At 41.2% G+C, this 15,950-nt stretch overlaps 1 protein-coding gene across 1 annotated transcript in view; it reads right to left on the bottom strand.

The window, feature by feature from the left end:
- The window catches only part of NFIX (nuclear factor I X), a 261,782-nt gene that overhangs the window by 193,950 nt on the left and 51,882 nt on the right, over positions 1–15,950 (bottom strand). The window contains exon 3 of the mRNA XM_083355813.1: positions 12,395–12,926. Coding sequence (XP_083211939.1) covers positions 12,395–12,926 — 532 coding nt within the window. The remainder of the gene's footprint in view (positions 1–12,394; positions 12,927–15,950) is intronic.

Raw genomic sequence — 15,950 nt, 5'->3', positions numbered from 1 at the left:
ATATTGTTAAAGATTCAAACCAATTTCTGATCAATTTTCTCCTATAGATAAAAAAAACTTGAGTTTACACATTTTCATATTCTTCTACTTGCTTAAAAAAAACACCTAGGGTAAGTCGATTAAAAATCCAGTCACTTAGCTGTTAAATTTCAGAGGCATAATCCCCAGATTGGCTACAAAGGGTTAGTCATATGACATCCTCAGGTAGCCTGTCCTATACTCCTGGAAAAACACAACTTGTATTCAGGTCCTTTGTTGTAGGGTATAAGCTTAATAAGAACCATTGAGGTTATTAACCATGTTAATAAAAACCAGGAAAATTTTATAATTATGGTTCCCCACTCCCTACTTTTCTTCTTTTTATGCAAATGAGGTAGAGCTTTGAAATGTACAGTATCTGTTTCTCCCACATCTCCTGAGTTTAGTCTTAAATCTGGATTGATTTGAAGTCATGACTATGTGGATATCTCTATTAGTGAAGCCCCCGCATGAAGCCAAATGTCTAAAGTTACAAAGAGACTGTGCCAGCTAAATGCCTGTTTCACCAGCCCAGAATGTAAAAAGGTCCCCTTAATTGCTATAAGGGGTATGGTCACAAATTATTTTTAAAAATATTTTCATTTTAATGAAAGCAATATAAATTACAGTCTAGCCCTGTAGTGGCGAACTTATGGCACGCGTGCCACAGGTGGCACGCAGAGCCCTCTCTGTGGGCACACGTGCTGTTGCCACAGTCCTAGGCCTTCAGCTGGGTTTTATAAAACCATTTCACTTTAGGCCTCCACCGCCGTGTGCAAAAAAAAAAGGTTCAATCAGTCAATCAATTTCAACTTCTCACAGGAAAAAAAAAGATCTCGTGAAGTTGGAATTGATTGATTGAACTTTTTAGTCCCACCCAGCGTGCCGTTACCACCGCAGCCACGCCCATCCAATGTGCCACACCCACCCAATTGGCCACATCCAGCCAATGGGCCACGCCCACCCGACATCCGACAATACATAAGTGGGGTTTTGGGTTGCAGTCTGGGCACTCAGTCTCTAAAAAGTTCGCCATCACTGGTCTAGCCTTTCTGTGTTTGTATGGTCCTACAAGCTGTCCCTCTGTACTTCCAGGAAAGAGATAGTTATGCTATTACTTATTAATAGGCCCCAGCAGTCCCAGATTTTTTAAACTGAAATTTGTGACGATTGTTGTGCTGGACACCTGTACAACTATACCATCATCACAGATGCAAAAACTGATTATTACACAAATAATTGACTCAGCTTTCCATCCTTCCGAGGTAGGTAAAATGAGGATCCAGATTGTTGGGGGCAATTAAGCTGACTTTGTAATATTGCCGCTTGGGGGGGTGTGTGTGAAAGCCCTAATAAGCAGGCATATACATAGAATGAAGGCTACTGCTAAGCTTGTAAGCCGCCCTGAGTCTTCGGAGAAGGGCGGGATATAAATGGAATTTTTAAAAAAATAATTATCTCAACATTACAAGATACAGTAGAATTAACCCCTTTTTATCCCTAATTGATCTGGAATAAGAATGTCATATAATGTCATATAATGTCGAGCCTTGGTGGAGCAGTGGGCTAATGCCTCCTTAAGTAACACCAGCTGCCTGCAATTAGTGCAGGTTCGTATCCCACCAGGCTCAAGGTTGACTCAGCCTTCCATCCTTCCGAGGTAGGTAAAATGAGGACCCAGATTGTTGGGGGCAATTAAGCTGACTTTGTAATAATGCCGCTTGGGGGTATGTGTGAAAGCCCTAATAAGCAGGCATATGCATAGAATGAAGGCTACTGCTAAGTTTGTAAGCCGCCCTGAGTCTTCGGAGAAGGGCGGGATATAAATGGAATTTTTAAAAAAATAATTATCTCAACATTACAAGATACAGTAGAAATTAACCCCTTTTTATCCCTAATTGATCTGGAATAAGAATGTCATATAATGTCATATAATGTCGAGCCTTGGTGGAGCAGTGGGCTAATGCCTCCTTAAGTAACACCAGCTGCCTGCAATTAGTGCAGGTTCGTATCCCACCAGGCTCAAGGTTGACTCAGCCTTCCATCCTTCCGAGGTAGGTAAAATGAGGACCCAGATTGTTGGGGGCAATTAAGCTGACTTTGTAATAATGCCGCTTGGGGGTATGTGTGAAAGCCCTAATAAGCAGGCATATGCATAGAATGAAGGCTACTGCTAAGTTTGTAAGCCGCCCTGAGTCTTCGGAGAAGGGCGGGATATAAATGGAAATTAAAAATAAAAAATAAAAATAAAAAATATAATAAAATACATGTCAATGCTGCTAACATTGGATGTTCTTGCTTTGACAACATATGAAGATGCAGCCATTTTCCTTCTTATGTTTTACTCTTAGAGTTAGAATTAGATGATACTGGGGGGAGGAGGAAGAATGTGTATGGGAGTTAGTTAGACATAACAATATTGCAGTAGATGAGAGTCAAGGTTTTTTGAAATAAGAGATGATAAGAAATGGCGGGTTGGAGAACTGGAGGGAAAGCCTGCGTTTCAAATTAATTGGAGAATGTGATTTATGACTATTAATTAGAGGAGGGATCTGCACTAAATATTATGTGTTCAGGTGAGGGGAATTCAGATTTTGGCTTCACCTATGTTCGTGCTGAAGCTATGTTATTCGAATAAAGATTCTTTAAGGAAAACAATGCCTCGAAGTTCTTTGAAGAGTTTCATCTGTCGGAACCATGACATTAAGCCAAAATCTCCAACTTTCCTAACTATCTAGGGGTCCTGAGCCCTAGTCGCTGTCCCTAGAATCAAGGGAGAAGCTGACAAAGATTCGGGGAAGATTTCATCATGGAGAAAGAGAAAATACCTGAAGCCAGCACCCCAGCAGCAGCTGCTAGCCTGGGGGGGGGAGCAAAAGCCAGCGCGCTGATGGAGAAGGAGCTTTTTTAAGCCTCCGAGCTGGAGGCAAAACCCAAGCCACTCGGACAGCTGATCTGGTCATTGGAATGGGCCCTGCCCAGTGGAGACTCCAGATGCCTCGAGATGGCCTTGCCACTCTCAAGTGCTTCAAAGGCAGGCGAGGTGGAGATACTGCAAAGGGATTCCTGCATATTGCGTTCCCCAGACTGGTGGAGAGTTACCAGATTGTCTGCCACTGAGGACTTGGGTGAGTGGAATTATCTGTCTGCAGTTTGTAGTCAGTCAGTGGAGAAGTTGGTGGAAAAATTTGAGGGGCTAGAAATGAGAAGCGGAGAGCAACCTTCCCATTCCCTACATGCCAGCGATCAGGATGCTCAATGAGGCAGCCATCAACTCCTGCCAAAATGAATGCCCAGCCCCTCCATTGCAGATCAGGTGGACTTCCTGTCCCTGAAGCCCCCTACCAGGACATCCAGCCCCACAGAGAGAGACAGCTCCAATCGCCGCCCCTCCAAAAGCCCCAACTGCCATTGATGAGATGAGGGCCTGGGCAGTTGCTGGGACAGCCGATCCCCAGACCGATGTGCATATCAATCACCCAGTCTGGGCCCACTGCAGCAATGGGGAATATGGCAGCCCGCGCAGGTGGGAGGTCAGCAATCTCTGAACCTGCAACAGCTGATAGAGGCCTTGCAGCATCTTGGGGTGGTGCAGAGGCCAGGAGGACAGCAACTGGTGGGAGGACAGCCATAGCAAAGGGGATGGTTGCTGCCCCCGAACATACAGCAAATGCTGAGGGGCCCGCAAATAATGGAGGTCCAACAACCCCCTCCAAGGCCACAGGGGATCTTACAGCAATTGAGGATGCCACAGCTCCTGGCTGTTGTGATTCAGTGTCAGCCTGTGATACTGGCAGCTGAGTCTGATGATTCTGAAGAGGAGGAGGAGGAGGGGTTTGGAGAGCCTTTGGTGTCAGAGGGAGGCTCTGATGCACTGCAGGACTCTCAGCCTGGCCCCTCCTGTCATGTTCCTCATCAGACTCAGCCATGTGAGCACGAGGTATTGGACATAGATGATTCGCAGCTGGATCTATTCAGGGATGCTAGGAGCAGGAGGCAATCCAGCAGAGTAGAACAGAGAAAGGCAATGAAGCAACTCGGTGAGAGGAGGAGAATGCAATGAGAAGCCATGCCTTGGGACTGCTGATAAAAGGGGAAGGTGTGGGAGGTGCTGGATGCTGAAGGCAACTGTTTGAAGATCTTCTGCTAGAGTCCTGATGTGTTATTCCTGTTTAACTCTTGTTTGAACTTTTGGTTTAACTCTTGTTTGAACTTTTGATTTCTTTGTAAATAAATTTGGTTGGGTTTTTCCAGCCTGTTGACTATAAAAAGGGGTTGTCCCTGACATTCAAACAGGGCCAGTCATAGGCTGGAACAGAACACTGGCAGACCAATAGCAGGGGGGATGGCAACAACCCCCACCCAAGCAGCAAACATTGGGGGGCCTACAACTCCCTGCTGACCAGCAGCAGGGAGGACAGTAGCAGCCTCCACCCAGGCAACAACCTTTGGGAGACCTACGGCAACTTGGGATGCCACAAATGCCAGTACTGCAACCACAGCAAGCGGGGTGGCAACAGCCCCCGAACGTGCAACCCCTGGGAATGCGGCAGCATCCATGGTGGGGCCAGCAGCAACTGGGGGTGCAACAGCCACAGTGGGGGGCCCAGCAGCCATTGATTGCTCCACCTTTCAGAGCAACCTGCAATGGGGACCCAGAGAAGCTGATTTTTTTTCTCAACCAAGTGCGCTCTCATTTGAACCACTGTGCCTATCTCTACCCGGACCCAGCCGCTAGGGTCGATGTGGTTGCATCCAGTTTAGAAGTGGGGGCATATGAATGGCTGAACAATTTATATAACGAGCAAGCCCCCAAATTGGAGGACCCACACCTCTTCCTCCTAGGACAGAGAGCAAGGTTTGAGGACCCATGCATTGTCCTCAAAGCAGAAGAATAAATCCATAAGATAAAACAAGCCAGCAGGCCTGCTCTGGAGTACGTATGAGAGTTTTGCAAGATACCCAGTCACAGTACAATTAAACTCCCTAGGCTTTTAGGGAGAATTCACCCTGTCTTCCATTGCAGCTTGTTGAAACCTTTTTGGGGCTCCACTTTAAGACACACACACCCAAGAAGGTACCCGGGCCCCTCATAGTGGCAGGTCAGACTCACTATGGAATAAAGTGTATTCTTGATTTTAGAATTTTTAAAGGGAAATTGCAGTACCTAGTACAATGGAAGGGATACTCACTATCTGAGGCCACTTGGGTGAAATCTAGCAATGTGAAAGCTGACAGATTCATCAAAAGGTTCTACAGTAAACACCCTAACAAATTGAGAGACAGTCTCTAACATATGCTTTTCTTTATGTTACAGGATGTATCCTTTTTGTAAGGGGGGCCCGGATGTCAACGCTGCTAACATCAGATGTTCTTGCTTTGACAACTTATGGAGATGCAGCCATTTTCCTTCTTATGTTTTACTCTTAGAATTAGAATTAGATGATACTGGGGGGAGGAGGAGGAATGTGTATGGGAGTTAGTTAGACATAACAATATTGCAGTAGATAAGAGTCAAGGTTTTTTGAAATAAGAGATGATAAGAAATCTGGGTTGGAGAACTGGAGGGAAAACCTGTATTTCAAATTAATTGGAGAATGTGATTTATGACTGTTAATTAGAGGAGGGATTTGCACTAGATACTATATGTTCAGGGGAGGGGAATTCAGATTTTGGCTTCACCTATGTTCGTGCCAAAGCTATGTTACTCAAATAAAGATTCTTTAAGAAAAACAATGCCTCGAAGTTCTTTGAAGAGTTTCATCTGTCAGAACTATGACATTACATTTTTCGCCATAGGACCAGTGCTTTTTTTTGTCATAGAACACACCGGAACAGCGTTCCAGCACCTTTTTTCGACAGAGTTTGTGGAACTAAAAAATGTTCAGTCAGACCTTCCAACTTTTCATGAAAAAAAAAAAGATCTCACAAGGAGTTGGAAGGTCTGACTGAACTTTTTTTAGTCCCACAATCTCTGTTTCCTTGCAGCAGAAGAGAAACATGCCACAACTGGAAAGCAGGGTAGCAAAGAAATGCTTTCGGGAAGAGGGATGAGCTGTACTGGGAGGAGAAGCAGCAGGAAACTGGGCTGCTGTTTCCAGAAGGGAAAAGGGAGATGTTGGGCAATGCAGGGCAGCAAGCAAGTGCTGTTCTCTGCTCTGCATCCCTGCGCAGAGCCACTGCGTTCTCTGTGAGACAGGCTACAAAAGACTAGCAGAGGGAGGCATCAGGGGGAGGCTTGTGCTGCCTGGTCAAGGCACAGGAGAGTTGGCGGAGGACAAGGAGGTGGCAGCTGTGCCCAGGCAGGTGATCTGTGGAGCAAAGCTTAAAGAAAGCCCCTCCAGTGGCGCAGAACAGTAGTGGAGCTGTTCACCGTCACTCCCCTCCGGCTCCAAAACAGCAGAGGGGGACCAGGCCTATCCCACCCATCCCATCTGCCATAGCAGGGGGGGGCTGAGTTCCGGCACCCTTTTTCTTACAAAAAAAGCTCTGCATAGGACCCATCTTAGATGGTATAGGTTCTCCTGCTTGAGCAGGGGGCTGGACTAGAAAACCTCCAAGGTCCCTTCCAGCTCTATTCTATTTTACCTTAACATTGTAGGGCAAGCAGCATTACCTCCTCTACTTAATTCTCTCAGATGTCAGCACACTTAAGTACATATCCTACAATTTCACATCCATCCAAAATGATTATACTGTTGTCTGCCTGGTTCCCTTAGGATAAGGTCAACTAATTAAATGAATGATAATGAAGCAGCTTTATAGCAAAACAAAGTAATAAACTAATTAGCTCCTCCTTTTTTGCAAAAATTACATTGTTAGCTTAGTTGCTAGATGTCTGAGACCCTGTTTCTCTTCTCTAATCCTCATAACTCAGATTTCAGGTGCATTTGTTTTTTTATAATTCCTTTTCTCTTGGGAGCTCCAGGCCATGTACAAAAAGGCTTTCCTTAATTTTGTCCCCAAACAACCCTGTGAAGTAGGTTCGGCTAAGAAGAATGACTAGCATGGGAGAGGACAGTGCTATAGCAGTGGGGCTAATCCTTTTCTTGCTTGCTGTGGGTCAGAGCTCTACCTGACCATCGAAAGGAAAAGGCCCTCAGGCACAGCCTGGGTGGTTGTAAGTCTTCCAGAACTAACTCAGGAGGGGGCGAGTAGTGGGAGGAAGCAGAAAGAGAAGAGAAAGTAAACCATTCCTCCACGCTTCCTCCCTACTCAAGGGGTCACACTGCATCCAAAGAAGGGAGAAAAAGTCATATTCCTCACAATGAAGGCTCATCTCTCGCTTGCTCTCCTGGATCTGCTGAGCTGAATCCACACATAGCGAACCCTCCCTGCATCCACCCACCTTGGAAAATGAAAGCAAACAAGAACTAAAATAAGGCTTCTATGGTGTGTTGTTTATACTTCTGAGTCCGTGAAAGGACCTTTCAAGTCAGACAGCTCAGCAGAGAAACAAGAGAAATTTTGCTGGATAAATCTCAGCAATTGAGCAGACCAGGGGAATTTTCGCACCAGATGTCTTGGCTTTTTTTTCCCCTTGCCCCTCCCCATTCAACCCTGCCTCAAACATGCTGCATATCCCACAATGTGCAAGTTAATATATATATTTTAACCTCTGTAATAACCATCCAGAATTGCTTCATAATTCTGGGTTAAGCTAAAGCATTCAATAAAAAATTGAGTTTACTTAGCAGAGAAAGAATACCCCGCAAATAAATCAGCTTGCTGAAACTTTGGGTGGAATAAAATGGGAGGCCAGATTGGATGAGATAAAAATTGTGGAAGGGGAGCAGGGATATCTGAGGAGCACCCTATATAGCAGAAGATGGTACCAGAGCAGCGCTCTGGTTTACTTGATGTACAGTGCCTAGGAAAGAAACTTGATGTACTTACTCAAGAGAAGTTTCACTTCATATCCACCACTTAACACAATGGTTTCTTTTCAGCTGTTGGTATGTCTCCACAGAAGGATAGAAATAAAATTTAAAGGCACTTATATTATATTTTAACTAACTGATGGCCACCAAAAAGGATGGATTTATAACCTTATTTCAGTCTTCCTAAAATAGGCTACATGATGTGTGTTTGTACGCATGTATGTGTGTGTGTGTGTGTGTGAGAGAGAGAGAGAGAGAGAGAGCATGCAGATAATCATGGAGCACCTGATCATATCATCATGCACCTGATGTCAGTCACAACTAACTGGATGGAAGTTCACAAGCCTTTGCCTGGCGCAGAGCAAGATCTATGGGAGGAGACCTGCAAGCTGCAGCATTTCCAGGAACTGGCACTTCAGAAAACAGGTGGGGCAGAGAAAAATGTGCCCAAAGCATGGGGGATGGGAAAGATGCCCACATAATCTAGCCAATCTTTCTCTGCTTGCAGTAGGAATAGAAAACAATTTTTTTACACTTGAGGGACTGACACAGTTTTTAGAATAGGTTAATATATTAAAGCTAAGAGAGGAAAAGAGAAATTGGTATCAGAAATGTGATACATAAAGACTAACTAAGGCTATTATATTTAAGCTTTTATGGATCAAACGTACTGCATCAAAGTACCTGCCAATCCACCTATGACTATTTATTACCAATTTCTTTCTGTGTCACTTGATTCACTTTTTTCTTTCCTTTTGCTTCCTTTCTTACAACTTTACTATATAGTCTTTCTTATAGGAATGTGCTCCACATTCAAGCCTGATGGTAGGCTTGTTTAGTTTTGTTTTGTACTTCAAAAAATAGATATAACTATTTCTTTGCAAACTTAAATTTCCATGATTCTAAGTCTATATTAGTATCCACTGATTTCAAAAGGGATGGATACCCACAGCTGATCAAACACCATTACTGTATAGATATATAGCTTTCCTGGAAATGACGTGTTGCAATTGATTTTCTCAACACAATTAAAAAGTTTGTTCAACATCAGACATCTCAAATTAGGTAGCATATTGTTCAGCGCATTTAAATCAGTATTCACAATTATACTGTAGTTATTCAAATATTATTTTTTAATGTATTTCTATTCTTTTCAGACAACTGTTATTGCAGAACTATCTTTGTCTTTGGGGCACACTTATTTTTTATACTTAGTAATGATCTCTCGGCAAATTATGTTTACTAGTTCTTAAAAAAGCACCTTTTTAAAGCCAAATTGGATACAGACTTCTATTAATCCATTCACGTTTACATTTTGGTGTGTCTGATAAGGCTTCTGAAGTATTTCTTACCATAACTACACTGGGGCACTTTTTCAAGCTTTTGGTAACAAAATATGAAAGCACTTCCGTAATTCTACATGTTCCCTAAAATTAAATCGGGAAACCAGACTAACAATGCAATTGTTAACTACCATTCAGCAGTACAATGCCCTTCCTTCCATCAGTGGCATTATTTAGATCAGAATTTGCTCAACAAATCATCCGTTTTTCTGTTTTAGAGCACTTAACACTAATACTGGAAACTAAATTGGTTTCCCCTTAACTAGAACAATTATAACTTGGAATGGAATCTTAAGGTGCCTGGATGCTGCTCAGTTTAGAATTACTACAGTTTTAATTCTCCTACTTACTTCCCATTTCCAGAGTGAATGCAGCTCTTGATAAGCTGTACTTCAACTTTAAAAGCAGAATTTACACATCTTTTTTTAAAAAAAAACAGAGACAGGAAGATCACATTCTGGTGATATCAGATACAGTATTTTACCCGCCCCCCAAATGCACTATATGTGGAGTGAATAATGTACTAGTTTTGTACATTACTGTATATTATTTGTCCCAAAGTTGTTTTTCCCTTCTCCACTACAGTTGAACTTGCTTCTAGCCCAGTAACAGGAAAAATACATACATACATTCTTACATACATACATACATACATACATACACACATGTATATAACAGGCAATCAGGGGAGGGGTGATAGTAGTTTCCCACACTGACTTTTCTCTACAAATATTCAACATCTCATTCTTGCATTCTTGCATAAGAATTTCCTTGAGGATCTTTCTTAAAATAAAAAGGTCAAATAATAAATGAAATATTATGGAAAGCACAGAATTAGGAACTGTTGGCATGCAGTCAGCAAAAGATCTGTCTGATTTACTGCCTATGCTACTTATTGCTATCTTTATTTAAGACCTGTACAGTAATAAAGGTAGGATAAAAAGAGGCAGTATAACGGAGCAGGCACCATTCAGAACTTGGGATTCTAAGGCTAAACAGAGAATCAATTGTTTAAAGTTTGGTAGGTTGTAAAATCTAGCTTATTCCACCGGTAAAAGGGATTTTAGCAAAAGTTCTATTTCCCATGTTTAGTGGCATGAATTGAATTTCCTGTTCCACCATACCTTTTCTCAGTCTTCTTTATTTCACTTAAAAGATTAAATACTTTGCAGTGTTAAGAGAATTTTGACTTGCAAAATACTGTAATATCATGCATGTTAATAATTCCATCAAATATTCATAACCCACCCGTATCTTGTTATGGTTTATGATATCTGCATACAGAAATTTAAAACTGGAAGAGAACAAACTCTTAGACAAACTATTGATCTCTAAATAGCTTTAGGCTTAGGTGGTCTTCCTGAGCTTTTCATTGGAGTACGAGTGAATATGGCTTATACAATCCAACTGTGAATACACAGAATCAATATATACTTCCATGGAAATGCAAGGAATTCAATTGCTTAAGGATCACATTACATTTTAGAATGATTTGCCAGCTTATTTGCCAATACCTGGGAAAAACTTCTTAATCATTAAAACATAAATGATTAATTGTCAGAGGTTATTTACTTTATTCATCTCATGAGTTTACCCAACTTCCCATATTTGACTTGGGGTATGGAATGATAATCTCTTTCAGATGATTTATCTGAATTTTAGAAAGCATGATAAGATCTACTTTGATGCCTTGTGAGTAAAATTGCCACAAATCAATATGTACATATTTTGATATGAAAGAGGAATTCTCTGTGTTTAAAATGGATTGGTGTGAATATGGCTGGGAAGGTAATGGGGGCCTAGTTATGTTGTAGCTTTAATAAGAGAGAGAAAGGAAAATGAAAAGCACTTGAAGAAAAGGAATAGAGGAATGCTGTTTTTTACTTGCCAGGCCTGGAAGTGCCCTGAGCTGTGCAGAATAGATGATATGAGTGTGCCAGTAATGCCATCCGCAGGCGCTGAGATGAACCTCCTGACATTGTCCAGAGGCTGCAGGACACACACTGGGTGGGCATATTCTAAAAAAGGAGAAAAGACTCCTGACAATATTATTAGACTGAAGCTATAGAAACACAGACTGTCCAGGATATATAAGGCGTCCAGAAGGTAGACAACTGGGTTTAACACAGAAGAGTCTTGTCATTGTTGAAGAAAAAGTGTCACAAAGATGGAAGTGGCATCCAGGAAAACTGGATTATTGTTGGACCCTTGACCTCTTAAAAGAAAAAGAAGCAAGAAATACTACAGAAGCAACAGAAGGAGGAAGGGAAGTTTGGGGTAGATCCTTTTGAGTACAGCAAAGATAAATCTAGAAATATTCTGCAGCCATCCAATTTGGATTTCAAAGTCTAAAGCAAATTAGATATAGGGCTCAGAATAAACCAGGCATTTCTGTTTCAATTGCAAGAAAACAAAACTAAAAGAGAGCTGGAAAAACAAATAAAAATTAAATACAGTAGGGACATGTGGTCATCTACACATTCCCACAGTAAAGTCAAGCTGAAAAAAAGAGGCCATGAAAACAAAAGAAAGGGGTTCCAAACTATCCCTTCCACACGCAATTCTCCCTTGAGAAACTTGTTCCTGTATGGGACAGCAGGCATTGAAAATTCATTCATTGCTCTAAAGCTGCCACACTATTTGTTCAGGAGTGCCTATCTGAACATTTGCAGTTTACAAGCCCCGGGCATGCTGATATATTAAATTGATCCTACAAAAGAAATTAGGAAGGGGAGGGGAATCAAGCAAAGAAACAAAATTCTGACCCCAAAATAAATGTTCCTCAATTTGCCTTCTAATTAATAAAACCTTTTTCTCTTTGCTGATTGACATGTACCTAAATATTCTTTGTACACCTCTGCCCACCCACCCCCCAACCCTCAGCTTTCAGCAAAAGAGATTTTCTTTACCATAAAAAGTTACAGGCATCACAGGTAGGAAAGAATCAGGAAATCAAGAAAGACTACCCAACAGGACTTTTTCAAATAATTGAGTATGATGGACTCATCCTAGTGCACATTTTAAGTTAGCAGTTTGCTGATTAGGGCTGAAATTAAACATATAGAGAAAAATAAAATTTTAGAGAAAAACAACTGCCTATAAAATTAAACATAAAAACCAAAAACCATGAGCAGTGTTATTTATAGGACCTACCAGGAGTGTGAACAAAATACGCCAAGTAAAGATCCAGTTCTTTAATTGTGACTCCAATGTGGTGTGGCTGGACGCAAAGGCCTGGGTTTGAGCACTGCGGCGACTTGTATAGCCGCTCCCCATCAGTACTTTCAAGGGGGATCCCTTTGAACAAGATGACCATAACTAGGTCCAGCCTCCAAACCTTGTCAGCCTGCCTCAGGCAGTCAATCCTGCGAATTTTGCCTTTCTGATCTGGATTGGAGAGGACACAACATGGTGCTTTCTTGCCCGTGATGGTCAAGACAAAGTCCTCACGAAACTCTGGGCGGATATCCTTGCGTAACTTGGCCAGGAGTCGGGATGCCCATTTCTGCTTGATCTCAGGCTTTTCACCAAGTAATTCATCCTTCACAGCTCGTTCCTCATCCTTTGACATTCGCTTCTCGTGCTTCTTAAAGTACTTTCGCTTCCGAGCTTGCAGGTTGAACCATGTGTAGGAAAAGGCACGGACATGAGGAAGGAGAGCTTCAATGAAGGGGTGGAATTCATCCTGGGGAGATCAGGGGGAGAAGAAAGGATGCAAAACAAAGAAAGGAAAAATCCATTAGAATAGGAAAATCAGGAGGGGGAAGCATCGCAACGTGAAATTTATAGGATGGGGGGGGGGGGGGAAACAGCAAAGTGAGAACACATAAAGCCAAACTCAGAATGTGATTAATCCAGCCAAAAAATAAACACAATACTAGAAGAAGGACGACAAGCAGGAATTTGAGGAGGGGGGAGGGGGAGAAAACAGTAGAATTGACATTGTTTCGGCAATGCATTAGTATGGAAATCTAAAAAGAAATCAGCATAAAGTTGTGGAAGTAAAATTTCACTTCCTTTAAAAATAAAAGTACTGAAGTTTGTTCAGCAATGTAGGAATTAAAGACAAAATCAGTTCTGACCCCGTCCTAAACCCAAAGCTCTAAATATTCTTTGTAAATTGAAATAATTTTAGTGGGCCTTCTAACTTTATTTTAAAAATAAAAATTTCCCTACAACAAAAGCATCCAGGAAAAAAAATAGTCAAAAGTGGAAATAATTACCATTGCTCTGTCTCATCCCGGCGAAGCTAAGCCCCCGATTCAGAAATTCTGGGCTCAGAATTGCAGAGAATAGAAGGCAGACGATATTGTGGGTATGCAGGGTGGAAGATAAGGAGAGGAGAAAGAGGAGGAAAGTAAAACTGTGCGAAGGAAGTGCACACAAGAGTGCTGGGTATTTCTTAAATTAAATAGAAAATAATTGTTGGCTGCATTCCTCACTACAAACTGTTCACCAAAATGTTCAAGTCTTGTTTAATACAAAGAGAGGGAAAGCAAAAAGGAAGGATTAAAAAGTGAAAGAAGGCAGCTAGGGAGGGAAACCTCAGCCGAATACAGAAATAAATCAGCATCGCTCTGCCTGTGCCAAATACACGAAATAGGTTAAAAATCCCAAATGGCTGTTAAAAAAAACACTAGCCACAATAACAGCAATAATAGTGATAAAGGGAAGAAGGAAACAAAATTTAAAAATAGGAAGGACAAGAGCAAATAATCAGACAGGGGAAGCTGAGACCAGGAAAGAATCTCTCTCAGCGTTGGCAGAAATGCAAAGATGCAACTTAGATGTGGCTCCCTCCGCCTGAGAATAGGGGTGATCGCAGGTCTAGGGGAAAAGGGGCAGACTCCGCTCTGGGATCAGCTGTGATCGGCTGCTGGCAAAACCCAACTGCTGGGGTGTGGGGGATTTTGTTGTTGTTGTTTTCCCCCCTTTTTTCCTTTCCCTTTTTCCTCCTAAACTCTCTGGATTGCTTGCTTTCTCCTTTCATGCTCGGTCCCCAACCATTTGCCTTTGCCAATGCCAGCAGAAAAAGAGAGAGAGAGAGAGAGGGAGAGAGAAGAAGGATCCACCTATTTGGCAAGAAGACTATCGTGGAGCAGCCAATGGCTGCATCAAAGGAAGAGGGAGGTGGAGGGGGAGGTTGGCAGAGAAGGAATCAGGGAGGGGGTGGCAGAGAGAGACACAGAGAGAAAGAGACTGTGCAGTAAAGAGACTGGAAACAATTTGCCAAATCGACAAGTTCGTATCTAACAAGCAAAGTCCAGCAGCAATGACATTTTTATTGGGCCCTAGAATACAACTTGCAAAATATTTTAAATAAATAAATCTTCTAGAATACACCCCCAAACCCAACCCCCCCCAATCCCACAGACCTCAGAAAAAGCAGCTGTTTTGTCTCTCTTCATCTTATTCTCCTTCTGACTCCTCTTGGCTCAACTATTTCTAGGAAAAGATCTATTCAGCTATAAGATTCGATCAGATTTAGTTTACTTTTTTCTTAGTTCAAGCAGTGATGGAAATTCATTATCCCCTGCCCCAATACATTTCTTTGTAAGTTCCTGTTATCTACCTCAGACTTCAGCCAGTCAGTCTGTTCTGTTTCTAGCAAAATATGAGTTTTCTGCACATTTCCCCTTCTTTCTGCCACTTCATCTCAACATTTGCCAAGAACTTCAATCTTTATGTTGACTGTCAATCATTCAATTTGTGATTCACTTAAATGGACCAGGGTTCCAGGTAAAATTATTTATGTCTTCTAACCATAAATCAATAAATCAAACATGACAAAACTTAACCATATTGCAAAGTTGGAACTATCTTGAAACTTTTTCAAGAGCAGCTATTTTATTTTATTGCAACACACTTTTTGTTATCTGACTTTTGATTTTTTTTTTGCAAAACAAAGAGCATCAGAAAAGCTGATTAAAAATAGTATTAATTAATTTCAGGTAGAGAATTTTAGAAAAAAAGAAAAAAATAGTACAAAGAAAGACAACAAAAATAAAATGTGTAATACTGTATAATATAATGTGTAAGACTGAGATAAACAAATGGAAGAGGAAATCAAAAGGATAAAATGGAGAGCTTTAAAGAGGATAATAAATATGAGCAGGAAAGTCAATAATAATGTTTATGATTATTAATAATCATTCTACAATGATATCTTTAACATCATCAAACAACATCTGCCTATTCCAGTTCTTTAGGAAGGACTCAATAGGTGAATAAAAATGCCAAATCCAGTCTAAACATTTGACTGACTATGCAAATAATAATAATAATAATAATAATAATAATAATAATAATAATAATAATAATACCACCAGCATCTTTAAGACTACTACTGGTAGTAAATTTACTAGTATATTAGTAGTATATTTACTACAATAATTACTGTCATAAATATACAAAGATTGAAAACAAAGAAATAATGGGTTATTATAAATCAATTGCAAATGGCAGCTATACTTAAAACAGCTTACAGTCTGCAACAATGCCTTTAATAATATTAAACAACAACATCTGCCTATCTTTGGAAAATATTTGATAGGTGGACAAAAATGCCAAAGCCATATAAACATCAGACCGACCATAGTAATAATCAGGCTTCCAAAGCTTTTACTTCAGTATGGGAGCATTTAAGAGAGACCTGGGAAGTCACTCTTACTTTATTATAACTGAACCTTGTTTGCTTCTTCTTTGGCTT

The sequence above is a fragment of the Vipera ursinii genome, assembly GCF_947247035.1.
Source record: "Vipera ursinii genome assembly, chromosome: 2".
NCBI classification, from domain to species: domain Eukaryota; kingdom Metazoa; phylum Chordata; class Lepidosauria; order Squamata; family Viperidae; genus Vipera; species Vipera ursinii.
This window is presented reverse-complemented; position numbering and strand designations above follow the sequence as displayed.